Raw genomic sequence first — 16556 nt, forward strand, 5'->3', positions numbered from 1 at the left:
CTCCTCATCCCCACCTTAAAAGCAAAAGAAGAGGCTGGTAACGGCCTCTGGCCAGCAGGAGCAGGAGCAGCAGGTAAGACTTCATCATTTTTTTAGGGAACTGATACAGCTCCTCCCCTCTCAGATGTGGGCCAAGAGCCAGTGGATTATGTGACCCTTCTCTCTGTCCCAATATAAGGATTTGATGGGAATACACCTGCCTGTGGATAACATGGAGCTGTAACCAAGAGTTCCTGGTTCCTAGGAGCGTGCCCTATGTGCAGGCTCCATATACAAGTGTATCAGCACCATTCACTTCTGGGCTATGACGTAACTCCAGTTTGATCTATTGTACATTATAATTATTGTACATTGTAATTATTGTACATTAATTGTGGCCCGAGGGGAAAGTAAAGCTGTCTTTAAAAGTGCCATTTGCAGTGGTAAAGAAGGACGTACCTGGTATTTAAAAAGAAAGATCAAAAGGTGGTTGCTGCTGCCAGGGCAGGCTGTTCTGCAGCCTGATGGTGCTCACAGGTGGACTCTGCTGCTCATGACCCTGGGGTTTTGGAGCAGCTGGTCTAAAACAGGTACCATCTAAAGTAGCCCATCCAAAAGCAGGGGTTTATGTTGAATATGCAGCATAGAGGACGTTCCACTGCTGTTACTGAGACTGGCAGCTGCCACGAGCAGTTAAACCAATACAGACCCATTGTATTGCCCGAGCACTCACTGCTCCCTCCAGCATCAGCCAGTGGCCATAACCCCTCCGGGGCAGCCCCACTGCACCAAGGTGCATCCCACCTGCGCCAGAGATCCCAGCCCAGCGCTGGGACTGTTCACACTTACTCAGATGCACCGTGACAATTCCTCCTCTTTGCCACAGCTTCGAAACTCCAGCAGCCGTTTCCATGCTGTGACCCCACCGGCAGCGAGCAGTTCCAGAAGCACAAGCTGCAGTGTGTGAGCAGACACCACATCCAGGCCTGGGGCTGGCACAGCCGCTGCTGACAGGGGCAGAATGAAGCTGGGCAGGCGGCTCGCTCATACACCCACCAGGCAGCACCAGGCCTCAGCCACACGGGCTGTAACCAGGAGTCAAACAGACCATCACACGCACAGTGCTTCAAAGTTTTACCTTTATTAAAGCATCATCTCAGCGCACAGAAGGGTCCTGCCTGACGCATGGGGCTGCTGCAGGTGCTGCCTAAGCCACACATACAGAAACAGGGATACACTTCCCTAACGCTGACAAACAAAACGCTTTCCCTGCAGCTTCACAACCCATTCGAAGGCAACGTGTCAGTGTTTAATCACTCTGCCCCCCTCCGAATCCTGCGTGAACAGCAGCTCATAGCACAGCTCCGGCTCCTGCTCCCCCCATCCGCTCCAGCTCCATCCTGCAGCACTGCTGGAACAGCCCTTGGGGGGAGAGGGGGGCAGCTGCCTGCATGGAGATGGGACCTCCCAGTGAGCGATTACCCTGTTCCCCTCCGAGTCCTGGGTGAACAGCTCCCTGCAGGGACTGTCCCATCCCGCCTCGGCTGAAGCAGCACCCGTGTTCTGGCTGCGCTCTCGCAGGGGCCACGCTCTACCGGGTCGCTGTGGAGACGAATGAAAGCCAGCAGCCCCGGTACTGCAGCTCATGCCACTGGGGGTTATAGTCTCAGTAAAATCAATTAAAGAATTAACACTGCTCCCTTCTCGTGGTTTCTTACTCTGCTTTGCACCAAGTCTCGGGTGGAAGACAAGACCGGCCTTTGCCTCCTCGGGGGGTTCCCGGCCCTCTGGTTTGTTTGTCCTGCTGCTGCTGGCTGAAACTGCTTCTCCAGCCAATAACTGAGCCTTGTGAGTGTGAGGGATGAGCTGGCTGCCCTCTGAACCGCAGCTGAGGCTGAAGCAGCAGCGACCCTCTCCTGCCCCACAGGAGGCCTCGCTCCTGCTGTGGGTCTCCATGTGTGAGTCTGTGAAAGGATCTTCCCGTGCATGACGCTGGGCTGTAACCAGCACCGTCCCCGCCTCGCTTCGGAAGGGTGGTTGGTGTTGGGCTGCCTCCATCTGCGGCAAAGCCAAGATCTTCACAGGGGCAGCAGCCAAAGAAATACCTTTTCCTTTACAGTCCTTATTTGGGATGAAAGGAGGCGGCCTGGAGTTTTCTTTGTCTTTTTCATCTGAAAACAAGAAGGGATCAGTTAAAACCCGAGCTGGCACACACATTCCTCAGGGTCAGTCAGTACCCACAGCACCATTCCTTGATGCTCGGCTCAGAACCACCACTCGTGTTCTCTAGACCAGGCTGGTGCTGCCACCACCTCACCGTAGGCCGCTGCGGGTGAACAGCCTCAAACACCAGAGTAGTTGGAGTCAGTCGGCTCCCCCGTGGTGGGATGCAGGAGCTCCAGTCCCTCCCCTCTGCATGCAGGCAGCTCCCTGCTGACATTCCCTTCAGAAGCAGCAGCTCAAGAGATACCAAAACAATCCCAAAACACAGAACTCCACAGTGAAATTCTGAATGCTTTTGTTGCCTGATGAAGGTATCAAGACCCTTGTTTCCTTCTGAAACCCTTCCATATAAAGCCTAATACAACTTCTCAGTAGAAGTGAGGTCATTCTCACTTCAGGACAAGCTAGAAGAACAATAAGCAAAAAAACCCACAACAATAAGAACCATTCCTACAGCCCAGGCAGGAGCGTGCAATGAGGCCAAACACACACAGTGAACGAGTAAATGCCTTTGATTGAGGGAATCCAACAAAAAGAGAGGAAAGCACCCAACACATTCAAAAGGAGCAGGAATATTCCCATTCCCCTGCGATTCCTTTATCGGTTCAGTCAGGATTAAACACTGCATCCTTTAGAAAAGGCTTTGTCCAACCCTTCATAAAAAGCTTTCCTCACTCACCTCCAGCTACAATGTTCTTCCAAGGGCACTTAACCAACAGTTTTAACCACGCTGATGTTTAGAACAAACCTGGCATTAACATCCCACCGCAGCCAAAGCAGCGTTCCCAACTGGAGCATCCTTCACACCACCAGGAATCCAGAAGTGAACGTTTTGCCACCTGGACAGTCTGTGTCAATCCTGGGGCTGAATCAGCCTTCCCAGTGTTCCACTGAGAACTCCAGTGTTGTTGGGAGCGAAGCCTGGTGCTGGATTTAGTGCTTAGGTTGCTCTTCAGTAAGGACTGGCTGTCACTTATGCTTTAACCTAACACTGGAAAAGGTGCCTGCATTTAGATCGACCATCACAATAAAATCTTTTTGGGGAGTTCAACCCTTTAACCTTTTCTTTGCTAGAAAAAGCACTTTCCTGCCTAGTGAAGCTGCCAAACGCAAAGCAATGAGGGGTTTATGTTACAGCCCGAGACTGCTTTCCTGCCGGAGCACACGCAGGTACCTGTGCGAGTGCTGAAGAAGGAGGAGATGGTGGTTTGCTTCGTGCGCAGCTGAGAGCCCCTGGTCCGTGTCAAAGCAGCTGAGGAGTTTTTCCTTCCCAGAACACGCAGAGGTGCTTCTGAGTTGACTCTGAGGGACTGGGTGGGTAAAGAACCAAGCGAATACGTGCTGTTAAAACCAGTCCTACTTTTCCTCCAGCGTTGCGGCACAATTCCCGCCTTTGTTAAACGCTTCAGCTCTTCCTGCGGCACCACGACAGAAGAGCCGGGGTGGGAGGGGACCCACGGGGGTCACCTCGCCCAAGCTCCAGCAGGGTCACAGCGCAGGGTGCTCAGCACCGCGGCTGCAGCCTGTTCCCGCCGAGCTCTGCTGCCCCCACCGCGTCCTTCCCACAGCTCCGCACCCCCCGCCCCGCAGCCTCCCTCTGCCGCTCCTGCCCCGCAGCACCGCGGTGTCCGCACCTGCGCCGCGCTCCGCTTCAGCTCGGCCGTGTCCAGCCACACATCGCACGCTCCGGCCAGCGGGGCCCCGCCGCGCCCGCGCTTCATGCCCGGCCCCGCAGCGCGCCGCGGAGCGGGAACCGTGCGCGGGACCGCCCCCTGCTCCCGCCACCGCGCACGCTCGTGGTGGAGATCGACCAATCAGAGCCGCGGGGCGGGATGAGCGACAGGCGGTGGCGGCGCGGGCCCGCTCCCGCGTCCGTGCCCGCTCCCGCGTCCGTGCCCGCTCCCGCGTCCGTGCCCGCTCCCGCGTCCGTGCCCGCTCCCGCGTCCGTGCCCGTGCGCGGCCCCGCTGCTGCGCCGCGGCTCAGCCCGCACCGCACCAACCCTGTGTCCGCGTCGCACCGCGCTTGTCAGCGCACACCACAGGGACAGGGCCCTGTGGGGGCCTGGGGAGCTCCGTACAACGCCCTGAGCCATAGAAAAGGGGCCTGAAATGATAACGAACTCACGACCCTTGTTCGCGGTCTGCTCCCATGGGCTGGATCCCACCGCTGCCAACAAGCGGCCGGGTGGCATCTCCTCACCTTTCACCGTGGCACTATTCCCAGCCCACCGCTGTTAGAGGGCTGCAGCGCCAACGCTATTGCATTCCAACTGTTTATTCAGACACATGAACTAAAGCAGGTACCATCGTAAGTGCAAGCTGGAATTAATTCTGAATTAAAAACAAAGCATAAAAAGCAGCTCTTCCTTTGCTCTTACTTTCCCTCCCTACAGAGAGCACTGCTGAGTAACACATCACAAAGCGTTTCAGTCCTCTTCTCTAAGTCTGTGCCGGGATTTGTGCTGCAGAGCAACCGTTCAGGTGAGCTCACCCGCTTCTCCTTCAGAGCTCTTACTCTTCTTTGAAGTTCAGCTTGTTCTTCACCTTCTGGGCCATGTAAGCGGCTGTGACGACAGAGCAGGTCACAGTGAAGAGGCATAGGGCAGAGAAATTATGTGCCAAATCACCCTGAAGAGTGGAATAGATCTGTCGCCTGGACTCGTAGTCCAACACCACCGCCTCGATCTGTGCCAGCGTGCAGAGTACCAGGAACACGTGAAAGATCTGGTGGCTCTGCCCGAAGAAGTGACATTTCCCGGGGAACCACTTCTCAGGGTAAGGGTGCGAGAAAAAGAAGGCTCCGATCAGGAAGAACAGCACTTGGCACTTGTGGTAGAGAAGGGCCGGGTCATCCCACTCGGAGCGCGGCGCGGTGCAGATGCGGTGAGCCACGGGGCTGATGTCCAGCATGTAGGCCAGGCCGGAGGGCAGCTCCTGGCAGAGCCGGCTCAGGAGGCGAGCAGACTGGTGGTACCGGTACTTGGCATAGCAGGACCCAGCGCAGGACAGCCACGCTAACAGGGCTGCTGCTGGCATGTAAAACCCCTTGACCTTCTCGTGCCAGCTTGGCTCGATGGCGTAGTAGTAGTGCACCAGAGCGCTGCCATACTGGTAAATGGCAACCCCCACATAGTCCATGAAGAAGAAGCTGTAGTGCCAGAACTCAGATTTGGCCTGCAGAAGGTGAGCGAGGCTGCTGAACATCAGGTAGGTGATTGATGCCGCGATGATGATGAAGAGAGGCTGGGCATGCAGGTCCTGCCCAAAAGCCACTCGCTGAGAGAGCTGCTGGAAGCGCAGCAGCAGGATCAGCGCTGCCACCAGGTGGGTCCAGACATTGATGGCCTCGTTGTGCTGCTGGAAGAGCGTTGAGAAGTAATAGCGCCAGGTCTGCTGCACCGGCCGGTAGCCCGTGTGGATGTAGGGCTTCCAGAAGACCTTTGGCACCTCAGAACTGCTGACAGTGGAGGGAGAGAGGGGGGTCAGCAGCTGAGGGATCTGCCGCACGTTAATGAAGAGCCGGCTCAGCTTTTCGGTGACGACTGTTGCCATGATGCAGCTGAACGGGGGGTTCCTGCCACGCAAAGCGACCTTTGGGACGGGGAGAAAAGAGTTTTGCTTTGGGGTTTAATAGTGACTTTACAAAAAATAAAATCAAAACAACAAGCAGGGGCTGTTTGAACACTTTGGGGTTTTCTCCCAAAGATATGTAAAGTCATGAGTGACTGGGGAACAGCCTCATTAGAGCTGAAATAAAAGCATTACCAAAAATAGTAATAGGAAGGAGGCTGAAGGGAGATTTAAGAACCCCTGGAGTGCCCCATGCTGCACAGACGGACAGTCTGGAGGAGTACAGAGGTCGAGGACACAACTATGGGGATAACTGACAGAGTGTTTAACACACCGGGATGCACCAGTTCCTAGATTACCCTTCCCAGCAGCTTGCTAGACAACCCAAACATCCTAAACAACCTTCCTGCTCCTGCATTTCCCCCCTTGTAAACAGTTTGCAGTATCTGCCTTTACAAAGAACAAGCCACGTTCCCACAAAGCAGTGGGACAACCCGGTCTGCTTCATGAGGGGTGCATTTGAGAACATAAATATCTAATGCCAGTGACAGATCTAACTTCCGTGTTTGGAGTTTTGGCCACCTTTTTCCAGCTCCTGCTTTTCCAGGCAGCTTTGCACAAAACCAACACAGTTGGTGAGTTCATCCTGTTGCATCACCAAGATCCAGCAATGTCATCTGTGCGAGCCAGTGCTTCCATATCTACACTTCGGAAGCTGCTGCCCTTATCGAGACAAGGACCGCCTTGCTGGCTTGCTCTGCCTTTTCATGGCAACCTTCAAAACATACCGAACAGAACGTGCTTGAAATGAGATTCCACCCCCCCTCCTCTCTACCTGCTCCTGCTCAGACAGGTTCTGAAGACAAAAGCCCAACTCCCATCCAGCTCTGGTGCTGATTTACACCTCAACTCCTGGCAAGTGCAGTCATCCTGGGGACAGCTCAGACAGGAAAAGCTCTCTGAAGTTTGGGAACAGGAGGAGGTGGTGATAAGACTGTTTATTTTTAAGATCTCTGCAATTTCCTCATCAAAACAGAGTGGATCGATGCGTAACTCGTGCCTGCCCGAGTTTGCTGCATAGCTTCCCTCTTCAATACTCTTATCCCAGGCTAAAGAGGCCCCCCAGCCTGGCCTGGGGCAGCACCTTGCAGAGGGCAACCCCGGCCCTCGCTTGGTCTCCTAAACCCTCCTGTAACACCACAACATGAACAGGTTGCCAGTGAAAACTTAACTCCATAAACCTCTTCTGAACTCGCAGCTACTGAACTGAAGCAGCCTCAAGTCCTGCCGGGGAGACACGGGCAAAAGCAGAACTTCCCGGGTTAAGCTGTTCCGAGCAAGATTCAATGGGCTGTTTGAATTGAGAGCTGGTCTGTGCCAGGGCTGCCTCTGCCCAGGACACCCGGGCACAGGGCTCAGCTCCAGACCACGGCACAGCCAGCAGAATACAAATACCTATGCGAAAGGCCACCCTGGCTCTGGCTGGGGAGACGCTGTGGCAGAAGCAGGGGGGAAGCTGCATTCCAAGCAGCTGAGCACAAGGCAGGAAAAGGAGCGGTATTTACCTCAGGTCCTCTAAAACTTGTTGGAGCAGGAGTTGATTTGCAAGGCTCTTCGAAGCTATAAAGCCTTGGGCAATGCTCAGTTATGAACAGAGCACATCCTCCGCAGGGCTGGAAATCATTAATCTGGCTTGTGCGCTGAATAACCACCTCCACATACCTATGAGATGTCAATAACGTTGCCTCAAATGCCTGTTATTTCCTACAGAGCATTTCCTGTCTCAAGCAGCATCCACCCATCCCACCGAATCCTTCCCCTACAGACACAGCCTCAGCCGCGGCCATCCGCAGCCGCTGTGCCCCTGTGCGTACATCTGTATTTAACCTCCTACAGCACAAACACGCTGCTTCTCAGCTACATTCGGCTGCATCGCAGCAGCGGCAGCTCACCGAGCCCGCGGTGCGCCGCAGCGGCCGCGCCCGGGCAGCGCCTCCCGCAACGCCTCCCGGGGCGGGCAGGGATCGGTCCCGCTGTTCGGGGCCCTCCCCTTCCGGTGCCCCCCCCCCCCCGCCGTGGGACCCCCCCCAACCTGCTGCGTGCTCCGCTCCGCTCCCGCCGCTGCGCACCGAGACCCGCCGCGCCTCCGCCCCCTGCGCCCGCCCCGCCCCGGCCCCCACCGCGGCCGCTCCCCCCATCTCTTACCCGGCCCAACGCGGCCGCGGCCATTCGGGCTTCTCCATCCTCTTTGTTTCCCTCCGGCCCGGCTTTTCCTATCGGAGACACCGGTCCTGCTCTGCCCGAGCACCAGCTCCTCCTAGCTGGTTCCCGCCCCTCCCGCGTTCTCAGATCACTACATCCTTTCACTATTTGCTCCCCCAAAACTTTCATTTTCCCAGAGCAGCTCTGAGGAACTGTGAGTCCAAGCTCAGACCCTGAAGCTCCAGTTAACCTTGACACAGGCAGCCACATAGAGCAGGACTAAGACAGGGGAACAGAAGGCCTTGAGCTGAGATCTGACAGCTTTGGCAAGTCAGAAACTCACTCTCAATGTCTCTTTGTGCTTAACAACCATTTGGGGTTTGGCAGTGCCATCATCCTTCTCCCGCATCTCTTGAAAACACAGGAGGAACCACACACACACACACACACACACAGAGTATTTGGGACTCTCGCTCTTTTCGCAGCAAGTGAAGAAATACATTAATAATGAAGAATTGAGGGGTTTTGATTGCTAATTATGCCTGATCTTGTACACAGCATCTGATCGAGCATCACACCTCCATTATGCAGCACTAGATCTTCAGTGTCATTGGTAAGCACACTACGGAGCAGGTTCAAGCCTTTGTCTCAAAGCTCAGCTCTGTATTCCGTGGTCCTCACCTCCCCACATGGAGCCTGGCCCCCAGCCCCATGCTCTCAGCTTACACAAGGTTGACATGTGCCATTAAAAGCCCTAAACCTACCCTATGCCTCTGCTGCAGATGGGTGGCTGCTCCCTAGGGGGTGAAAGTACAGGCTCTTACCTTAGGATCAAAACACTGAAACTCCTTCAGGGAAAGGATCCAATCACATCTTCCCATGCCTGGCTTATCTCAATTCTTCCTTCATTCAAACAGAGTAATATTAGCTTTTGGTTAACTATAACTGCTGCAATCAAGGGTGGCAAGTGTGATACATTAGAAAGCTTTCTAAACTGAGGTTCCTTCTTTAGCAAGCCCCAGAAGACAGGTCAAGTGGTCCAGGATTCATTAGCCCCTTAAAGAAAACAAAAAGAATCTGTCACTTGGGCAGTGCAAGATGCTCCATGCGTGGAGTCAACCTGCAACCAAACCTGGCAGCCAAGCCTCGAGATCAAGAACACAAAGGGAGCAGGACAGGACCTCACCAGCAGCAGTGCCACCAGTGTTTGACACAAACAGAAGCTGTGAGACCCAAGGCTTCCCTGCTCTGAGGGAACACACTTATTGAAGCAGAGTACTTCAAGGACATGGGCTTTATACTGAAGTTCTGCGGCTGTTCATACACCAACTGCAGCCTTGTCTTCCCCAGAGGAGCATGAGCCCCTACAGATGCCCTCAGAGGAAGGGTTTGGGGTGTTTTTAGGCAGCTGTACAAGACAGCAACTTTGCACTCAACCCACCCAAAAAGCATCTTTCCTCAGAGCAGAAGTACAGTCATACCCATTCCTCACACACCAGAACAGACACACACGTCCTTGCGCACAGGAGTTAATCTCCAGCCCGGCCCTGTGGCACAGTGCACTGTCCCCAGGCATCTGGCACACACCAAAACAAGAATAACTCTTGGCCACACCAGCATTGTCATCGGGGCAGGCTGAGGATCCCAGCTCAGGACAGGTTTCTGCCTTCTATGCTCTGACATCGCAGGACACAAGTCACTATTCAATAGAACAAGTCATCTTCCAGAAACCCTCATCAAAAACTAGCTCGGATCAGTCATGTGGTAACAAGGACTTGTTTGTTGAAGCATCAGCACCCCAGGGGAGGTGGTTCTGAACTCTTTTGAACAAAAACACACAACAGCTGACGACTGCTGAGGTGTCCAAACAAAGCTCTGATTGTAGAATGAAGACAATGGGAGTGCTCTAGGAAAGGCAGCAGCATGCCCATGGATGCAAGGACCCTTCCACCCAGCACTGGGAGCCTGCTGCCGACCTCAGCCGACCCATTTGGTTTCTCATGTCATTTTCAGAAGTCATTCTCATAACAGCACTGTGCAGCTTTATTTAGTCACTCAGTTACAGCAGTATTTTAGCAGACTGGGACAGAGTCAGATTTTTGAAGTGTAACATATTTAGCATGGAACAGTATATTCTACTTATTCCTTTCACAAACGTCTTACAGAGCTGATACAGTACTAGCCATCAACCCAGCAGCAAGCGCGCTGGAGTAGAAAAGGATGCAACAAGAAGATAGCTACACTGGAAAGACAACACTTTAGAAAAAGTGAAACATGGAAAGTCTCTCCTCTAGCCCCCAAGCAAAGTGTACAGTTTGGATCTAATTTTACAGTTCTACATCAGTTTCTAGAAACTTAAACAAAACAAAACAAAAAAAAACCAGAACCGAAACAAAACCAAAGATAAAACCACTGGCCAGTACAGTCTTTGGATATTTAGAGGAGGGGGAGAGAGTCAATTTCCAGAATGAAGTCAGTCGGTTTCAGCCTCACCAGGGTCTTTGCCTTCTTTGTTCTTTCTAACCTCTTCAATATGCTTGTCCTGAAAGACAACAGCAAGGAAGCAGTTAGCTGCGCAGGCCTAGACAGGGAGGCTGCAGGCTGGCATAGCAAGCTCCAGCTTGCTTCCCACAGCAACCTGTGAGCATGGGTTACTGACAGCAGCTACAGGATGAAGCTTTGTAAGAAAGAAGCGAGATGCTGCGCCAACCCCATCCATTCCTTCTCCCCCAAGAGGAGGATTTCTCCAGATTTAATAATCTTCCAAGATGAGATCACCACAGAACCACCAGGGATGTCTATAGATTCATAGCACCCCCCTCACTTGACCATTTACTTGGCTTTATTTAATCAGTATTTAAAGTAAGGAGCATGGATAAACTCGCTCCCAAAGGGGAACTGGGACTCCACACCCACCTTCTCCCTCAAGCGTTCCAGTTTAGCAGCCATTTGTGCCTCACGGTTTTCTTTGTTAGCTTCCATTTTGTGGGTCAGCTTCTCCTCTGCCATTTTGCTGAAGTTGTTGTTTTCCTCAATGGCTTTCTGAAGCACCTCTTTCTCATGCTCCCGCTTCTCAGCCAGCTGCTTCAGGACTTCTGCTTCATGAGACTAGCAAAACAGAGGATGGGTGCTTTGACCATGAGAGATTAATTACACAGACAGCTACAGCTGAGCTGCTCACAGCTCCCAAGAGAAAAGATTTGCTGCTGGTTTACTGGAGAACAGCATAACTTTGACACAGAACCAAGCTCTCTGGTGCTCCCCCTACCCACAGAACCTGTATTTCACCATTACAACCTACCACAAGAGGTAAATTTCTGTTGTTACACACAAGTTTTGTTAATGAGGGTTTCAGGAAAGGGGTGGGGGGGAGGGGTGTAGGACTTTGTAAAGTATTAACACTGATGGATCTTTCCTAGAAGATTCTCACTTCTCTGAATGGTGAATCTATGTGATTCAGGTCATACAGGAGGCTGCACTTCCATTAATAAGCCTCTGCATATTCAAGGGCTCCAAGCTACATCTCAACAGCAAGATGCTGCATCAAGTTAGACACTGCATTCACATACCTTCTCACTGCACATTCACCACTGCATTTTCTAGGAGAAAATGGATCTTATGATGTTAAAGACCAGAAAACACACTTCATCCTCAAAGTGCATCCCCTCTCAACTAAACATTTTCTCCCAGTTCTTCAAGTGACCATTCAAGATCGCTTTGGGAACAAAGGTGGAGCTTTGCAGACCATAACAAAGGTTCCCTAAAGCCCCAGAGACTCCAAAGTAGTTCAATTAATACTTCATTTACCATAATACAAATTGAGAATCACTTGTCCCAAGCATCAAATTAATAATAATTTAGAAAGCCAAACAAAAAGCAAAACAACTTGCCCAGACTAGTTGAGCAGCGCTCACTTAAGCTGATTCAAATTTACCTTACGCCTCTCTTCTGCTGCTTCCAATTTCTTCTGGATCTCCTCCAATGACACATCCTTCTTCTTTGGGGGAGAAAGAGGGAATTCTGGGACTGCTTCTTTTGAGCGGGGACTGAGTATCAGCTCAAATGCCTGCCCAGAGGCACGCTTTTCCAGTTCCTTCACTTGAATATCTAGGGACATGGCGGGGGGGGGGACGACAAAGAAACAAAACAATATTTTAAGCCAGGAATTGAACTAACTTGAGCAACAGCCTTCAAAGACTCGGTACCACAAAGCCCACTTAAGGAAGCAGTTAGTATTTGAGCCAATATTCTTGTTTTAAGCAGCAGCACCACCATCCAAAAACATGCCAGGCAATTTTGTTTGCAGTTCTTCATCGATACCACGTTACCCAAGCACCTGACATTTGATTTTAGCCTTTGATATTCAGGGCCATGAAAACAAGATTATCCCCATTTCCAATGAAAATTCACCCGTTCTCCAATGACAAGTTTAAGGAAGTTTCAAGGTGTTTACCTAAAGACCTGACACAGCCAAGAACTGACACCAGGTTTCAAAGAAACATGCAATCCAGCCTTCTCTTTTCAAACACCTATGAAGAAGCACATCAGCCCCTGGGCACGGAGTCAGCTGTACCAGCACACCAGCTTTGATCACCAAGATGTCTAGATGATCGTCAGTTCTGTTCACAGAGCAGATGGCATGCAGCTGAGCTGAAGCCCATCTGCTAACAGCCTACTCCAAGAGGGCTTTCGTTACGTTTTCACAAGCACCCGGTTTTAACAGCTTCTCCAAAGCAGGCTCGAGATGGGTGAAAGCCACAGTGAACAACACTTTATTTTACTATATTAGATTTTTTAATTATTTCTGAGGAAATTGAGAGGAAAAAACTGACATAAGAGCATTTAGTGCATAATACCACATACCAGAAGTAGCCATGACCAAGAAAATATGACTCCAGAAACCAACTCTGCAAGAACGTCAATCAGTTGGAGTCCTAAATAACAAAGAAACATGCTTTTGAATGTTAAGTACATGAATTTAATCTACCTCCTAATAAAAATCGTTAAGCACAATTAGAGCTGCTGAACAAAAGACAAGCAGGTAGGTTAATGCTGTCAGTAATTCCAGTCAGCCTAGGAGGCTGATGTACATGAACAGCAGAGAGGTTCCCCATTACGGGTGTTGCAGGATCTACGTGTACGACTGTAGTCGGGGGTTTTCAGTTCCCGTTTGCTACCCCGTAATCAAGGAACGCAAACAAAGCCTCCCACTCGACCGTTCATTCAGCAGCACACAGCGGATGCGCGCCAGGGCGGCACAGCCGCGCCGAGCTCCTTTAAACGCGCGTTTCTTCGTGCCGCTGCGGGCGGACGCTGCCCGCGGGGCGGGTCGGGAGCGCGCACACGGCCCCGCGCCTCGCTCAGGAGGGGACGCGAGAAGAACAGAGCCACCGCGCGCGTTAACCCCCGCGGGGCCGCTCCGCTCCCAGCCGCCGCCGAGGCGGGGCCCGGGGCGCGCGCGCGCGCTCCCGCCGCCGCCCAGCCTCCCCCCGACGGCAATGCTCCCCCCGCCCCTCCGCCGCCAGCCAATGGGAGCCGAGGCGGAGGCCCCGCCCGCTCCCCCCCGCACGCGCCTTCCCGACCGCACCGAATTCAAACCGCCGGGGAGGGAGCGAGCGCGCGCGCGCCCGCGCCATCCCGCGCGCGCGGGGGGCTCGAGGGAGGGCGGGGCCAACAGTAACATCCGGGCACCTGCCGCCCCCCGCCGCAGGTGCGGGCCCCGTGCCCCACCCCGGGGCGAGGGGAACGGGGAACAGACGGGGTTAACGGGGCGGCTGCGGGTCGCAGGACGGGAACCCCCGCACCACCGCCGGCAAGCGGGGCTCAGCCGCGGGGCCCCGAGCGCGACAGCATAGGGGCGCCCCGCCCGGGCGCCGCCCCTTCCCCACTAACAATGGCGGGGTCCTGTCAGGGAGGGGAGGGGGCGCCGCTGCCGCGAGCAGGGCGTCGCCCCTCACACGGCGTCGCCCGCTCCCGGGACAATAGACACCCCGCTCCGCACCGGGACCGGGGGCGGCGAGGGGCACCCCCCGCCCATTGTCTCCCTTCCCTTTGTCACCGCGACGCCCGAGAAGCGGGCGGCGGGCGGGGACACGACCCCCGCCAGCAGAACAGACAAAAGCGGCGGACGCGGCGCCCCCTCCCCAAGCGCCTGCAAACGACTGCGGCGCCCGCTGCGGTCTCCCTCCCGCTGACCCGCATCCTCAGACCCCCTCACGCTGCGCACCGCCACCCATCCCCTCTCAGCGCCAAGACCTCCGCTGTGCCACATCCCCCGCTCTGTCAGCACCGAGCGGCCACGGACGCCCGCCCCGATCGCGGAGGTCCCGCGGTGCCGCCGCGCACCCACCTGCCCGCGCCGCCGCTCCGGCCGCACTCCGCTCCCGCCCGCCGCGCCGCGCACAAAAGCGCCAAACAATGGCACGTGACCCGCCCCGCCCCGCTTCCATTGGCCGAGCGCGGCGGCACGTGCCGCCCGCCGACGGGGGGGGGACTATCGGCGGGGAGTGAGGCGGGGGGCACGCGCCCCTCTCCCCCCCGCCCGCTGCATGCCGGGAAATGTAGTCCGTCGCGCGCGCGGGCGGGGAGCGGCGCGGGGCGAGGGGGGCGGCGACCCCCGGGCACGGCGGGGCCCGCGCGGGGGGTGCGGGGTCTCGCGGCGGTGCCCCCCGCCCCGCGGCCAGCCCCGCGCCCCGCGCCCCGCCGTGTTCGGCGGGCGGCGGGACTCCCATTGTCTTGCTCCGCGGACCAGGCGGGAGGAGCGGCCCCGGCGCGGCCGCGGTCCGACGGTCGGGGTCACCCGTCCCGCCGGGGGCACTGTCCGGAGTGGAGCTGTGGCGCGGGCGGTCGCCTCGGGACTGGGCACTCGGTCTCCTCAGGGGCATCGCCGCTCACCTCGGGGCCGCAGTCACCTGCGGGCCATGGCCATGTGTGTGAGGGCACGGGCGCAAGGTGACCACCACGTTCCTCTGGTCACCTCGGGGTCGCAGCCACTGCAGACCAGCCCCAGAGCGGGTCCGTGGCTCTGACAGTGCACCCGCCCCACCGCCTCTGCAGCGCGTTTTGGGGACGTGGCCACCCACTCCTTTGGGGTGACACCAGCGAGTCAAAGCACATCCACAACAGCCGTGTCCATGCAGATTCCATGGTATGCACATAATGGCCCTGTAAAGATGATCCATCCTTGTCCCATGGGCTGCACTGTGAGTGTTCGCCTTTCCAAGATAACGTTCTTGCCAAGCGTAGGGAAGTGGCTCGCATGCAAATGTGCTTTTAATGAACTGGCTGTGTTTGTGCATGTTCAATACAAATGGCTTGTGCACCATCCCCACGGCAGCTTCGTGCTACAGCCACTTGAGTTACACCAAGAGTCAATGTGCACAAAAGCAGATGGCCGGAGGACAGCACACACGTTCTGCTGCAATGCAAGCCCAGCACAGCAGCCTCCATACCCTCAATACCGAAGAACGGACTTTTCCAAAGGACCCACCCTTGTGCACACTCTTAAAAACAAGGATTTTGCACCAAAAACGATAAAATAAAAAAAATCCTACCTTGCACACGGTTAATATTGTGACAGAACCGCACAAAGCTTTCAAAACAGAGATTATTTTAAACACTTGCCCTGTTTTTTGCTGATCTGATGTCTATTTCCATGGAAACCACATCCAGCCACCGAGCTGCTAGAACTGGGAGAGTTTTCTGCTGGAGTGCCTTGCTGGGCATGGGAAGAGCCATTTTCCAGCAGCGTGTTAGAACCTTTCTGTGCGATTGAAGGGCTTTCAGAGTCAACATGCGGTGGCTGCTTGGCCCATCAGGGTCATGTCTGGTACATTCACAGGGTTCCTGGCTCAATAGCAGCGGTAGATGCACAGATAGTACATACAACACATGCGTTTTTAAGTGAAACATCTTGAATGCTTGGATTAAATTGCATGAAATGCTGCTGGAAGACAAAGCAGCCAAGAGAGCGTGCCATCAGCCTCTGTTTTACTTGATCGTTTATTAATTATCATCTGTGTAGATCAACAATGTGTTGGATGCTTTAATATTAATGCTTTTTAGTAAAATCAGTGAGCTTATCCTGGGATGATCTCAGCATTTCCCAGAGGAAACAAGGCTTCCGGGGCTCAGGGCTTTCTGTTTGGTACCTGTGTGACTGCCTCTAGTCAGCCCTCACCCCCTAGAGAGATGATGATGAAACATCATTTGCCACCACTGAAGAAGGGATGCAGGCTGAGATAAACCCAGGAATCATGCAGGGGCTGTTCTCAGTGATTTCCGTCTTATTTCCTGCGCTTCTCATAGGGAAAAAAAAAAAAAAAAAGAAAGAAAGAAAGGAAAAAAGGACCTGAATGTAACTTACCTTCCTTTGCAGCTTGGCGTTAAAGCCAAACCCATTCCTTTCAGATAAGAACTCTCTGATGCAAAAGGCAACCTGCTTAATTGACGAGAGGCACTGAGCTGGGAATCGGGTTTGAAATTTGTTCTCAGCTCTGGCATTTTCCATGCTGAGACTCTTCAGCAACCCCTTTACAACACCCACCTCAACTGTTTTCAACTTCAACCAAAACCTTTGAGTG

General features: G+C 54.2%; 3 protein-coding genes across 7 annotated transcripts; all 3 read right to left on the bottom strand.

Annotated features, from left to right (window-relative positions):
• Positions 1-1100: 1100 nt before the first annotated feature.
• On the bottom strand, positions 1101-3999 carry LOC115616189. The gene is made up of 3 exons (XM_030505186.1): positions 3837-3999; positions 3377-3512; positions 1101-2150 (listed from the first exon to the last, which is right to left on the bottom strand). Exons 1-3 carry the CDS (start codon positions 3921-3923, stop codon positions 1282-1284), a joined length of 1092 nt encoding a protein of 363 aa, XP_030361046.1. The 5' UTR covers positions 3924-3999; the 3' UTR covers positions 1101-1281.
• Positions 4000-4461: 462 nt separating this feature from the next.
• Positions 4462-8053, bottom strand: PAQR7 (progestin and adipoQ receptor family member 7). 5 transcript variants are annotated; one of them, XM_030505180.1, is made up of 3 exons: positions 7978-8053; positions 7338-7494; positions 4462-5793 (listed from the first exon to the last, which is right to left on the bottom strand). In XM_030505180.1, exons 1-3 carry the CDS (start codon positions 8013-8015, stop codon positions 4714-4716), a joined length of 1275 nt encoding a protein of 424 aa, XP_030361040.1. In that variant the 5' UTR covers positions 8016-8053; the 3' UTR covers positions 4462-4713. The 5 variants fall into 5 exon arrangements, with proteins under 5 accessions (XP_030361040.1, XP_030361045.1, XP_030361044.1 ...); XM_030505185.1 differs by lacking the exon at positions 7978-8053 and adding an exon at positions 7865-7904; XM_030505184.2 differs by lacking the exons at positions 7338-7494; positions 7978-8053 and adding an exon at positions 7865-7914.
• A 1940-nt stretch (positions 8054-9993) lies between these two features.
• Positions 9994-14511, bottom strand: STMN1 (stathmin 1). Its single transcript, XM_030504749.1, has 5 exons — positions 14324-14511; positions 12838-12908; positions 11909-12081; positions 10891-11082; positions 9994-10516 (listed from the first exon to the last, which is right to left on the bottom strand). Exons 2-5 carry the CDS (start codon positions 12848-12850, stop codon positions 10448-10450), a joined length of 447 nt encoding a protein of 148 aa, XP_030360609.1. The 5' UTR covers positions 12851-12908; positions 14324-14511; the 3' UTR covers positions 9994-10447.
• Between the last annotated feature and the right edge of the window lie 2045 nt (positions 14512-16556).

This window comes from Strigops habroptila, chromosome 12, assembly GCF_004027225.2.
Source record: "Strigops habroptila isolate Jane chromosome 12, bStrHab1.2.pri, whole genome shotgun sequence".
Classification (NCBI taxonomy): Eukaryota; Metazoa; Chordata; class Aves; order Psittaciformes; family Psittacidae; genus Strigops; species Strigops habroptila.

Coding starts and splice junctions, on each gene's coding strand:
- STMN1 (XM_030504749.1), bottom strand. Junction 11,083..11,908: donor CAGCAGAAGAGAGGCGTAAG/GTAAATTTGAAT, acceptor CTGTTTTGCTAG/TCTCATGAAGCAGAAGTCCT. Junction 10,517..10,890: donor TGGAACGCTTGAGGGAGAAG/GTGGGTGTGGAG, acceptor GTTGTCTTTCAG/GACAAGCATATTGAAGAGGT.
- LOC115616189 (XM_030505186.1), bottom strand. CDS start 3,923: ATGAAGCGCGGGCGCGGCGGGGCCCCGCTGGCCGGAGCGTGCGATGTG. Junction 3,513..3,836: donor TGAAGCGGAGCGCGGCGCAG/GTGCGGACACCG, acceptor TTACCCACCCAG/TCCCTCAGAGTCAACTCAGA. Junction 2,151..3,376: donor CTTCTTCAGCACTCGCACAG/GTACCTGCGTGT, acceptor TCTTGTTTTCAG/ATGAAAAAGACAAAGAAAAC.
- PAQR7 (XM_030505180.1), bottom strand. CDS start 8,015: ATGGAGAAGCCCGAATGGCCGCGGCCGCGTTGGGCCGG. Junction 7,495..7,977: donor CCGCGGCCGCGTTGGGCCGG/GTAAGAGATGGG, acceptor GACATCTCATAG/GTATGTGGAGGTGGTTATTC. Junction 5,794..7,337: donor CAAGTTTTAGAGGACCTGAG/GTAAATACCGCT, acceptor CCCGTCCCAAAG/GTCGCTTTGCGTGGCAGGAA.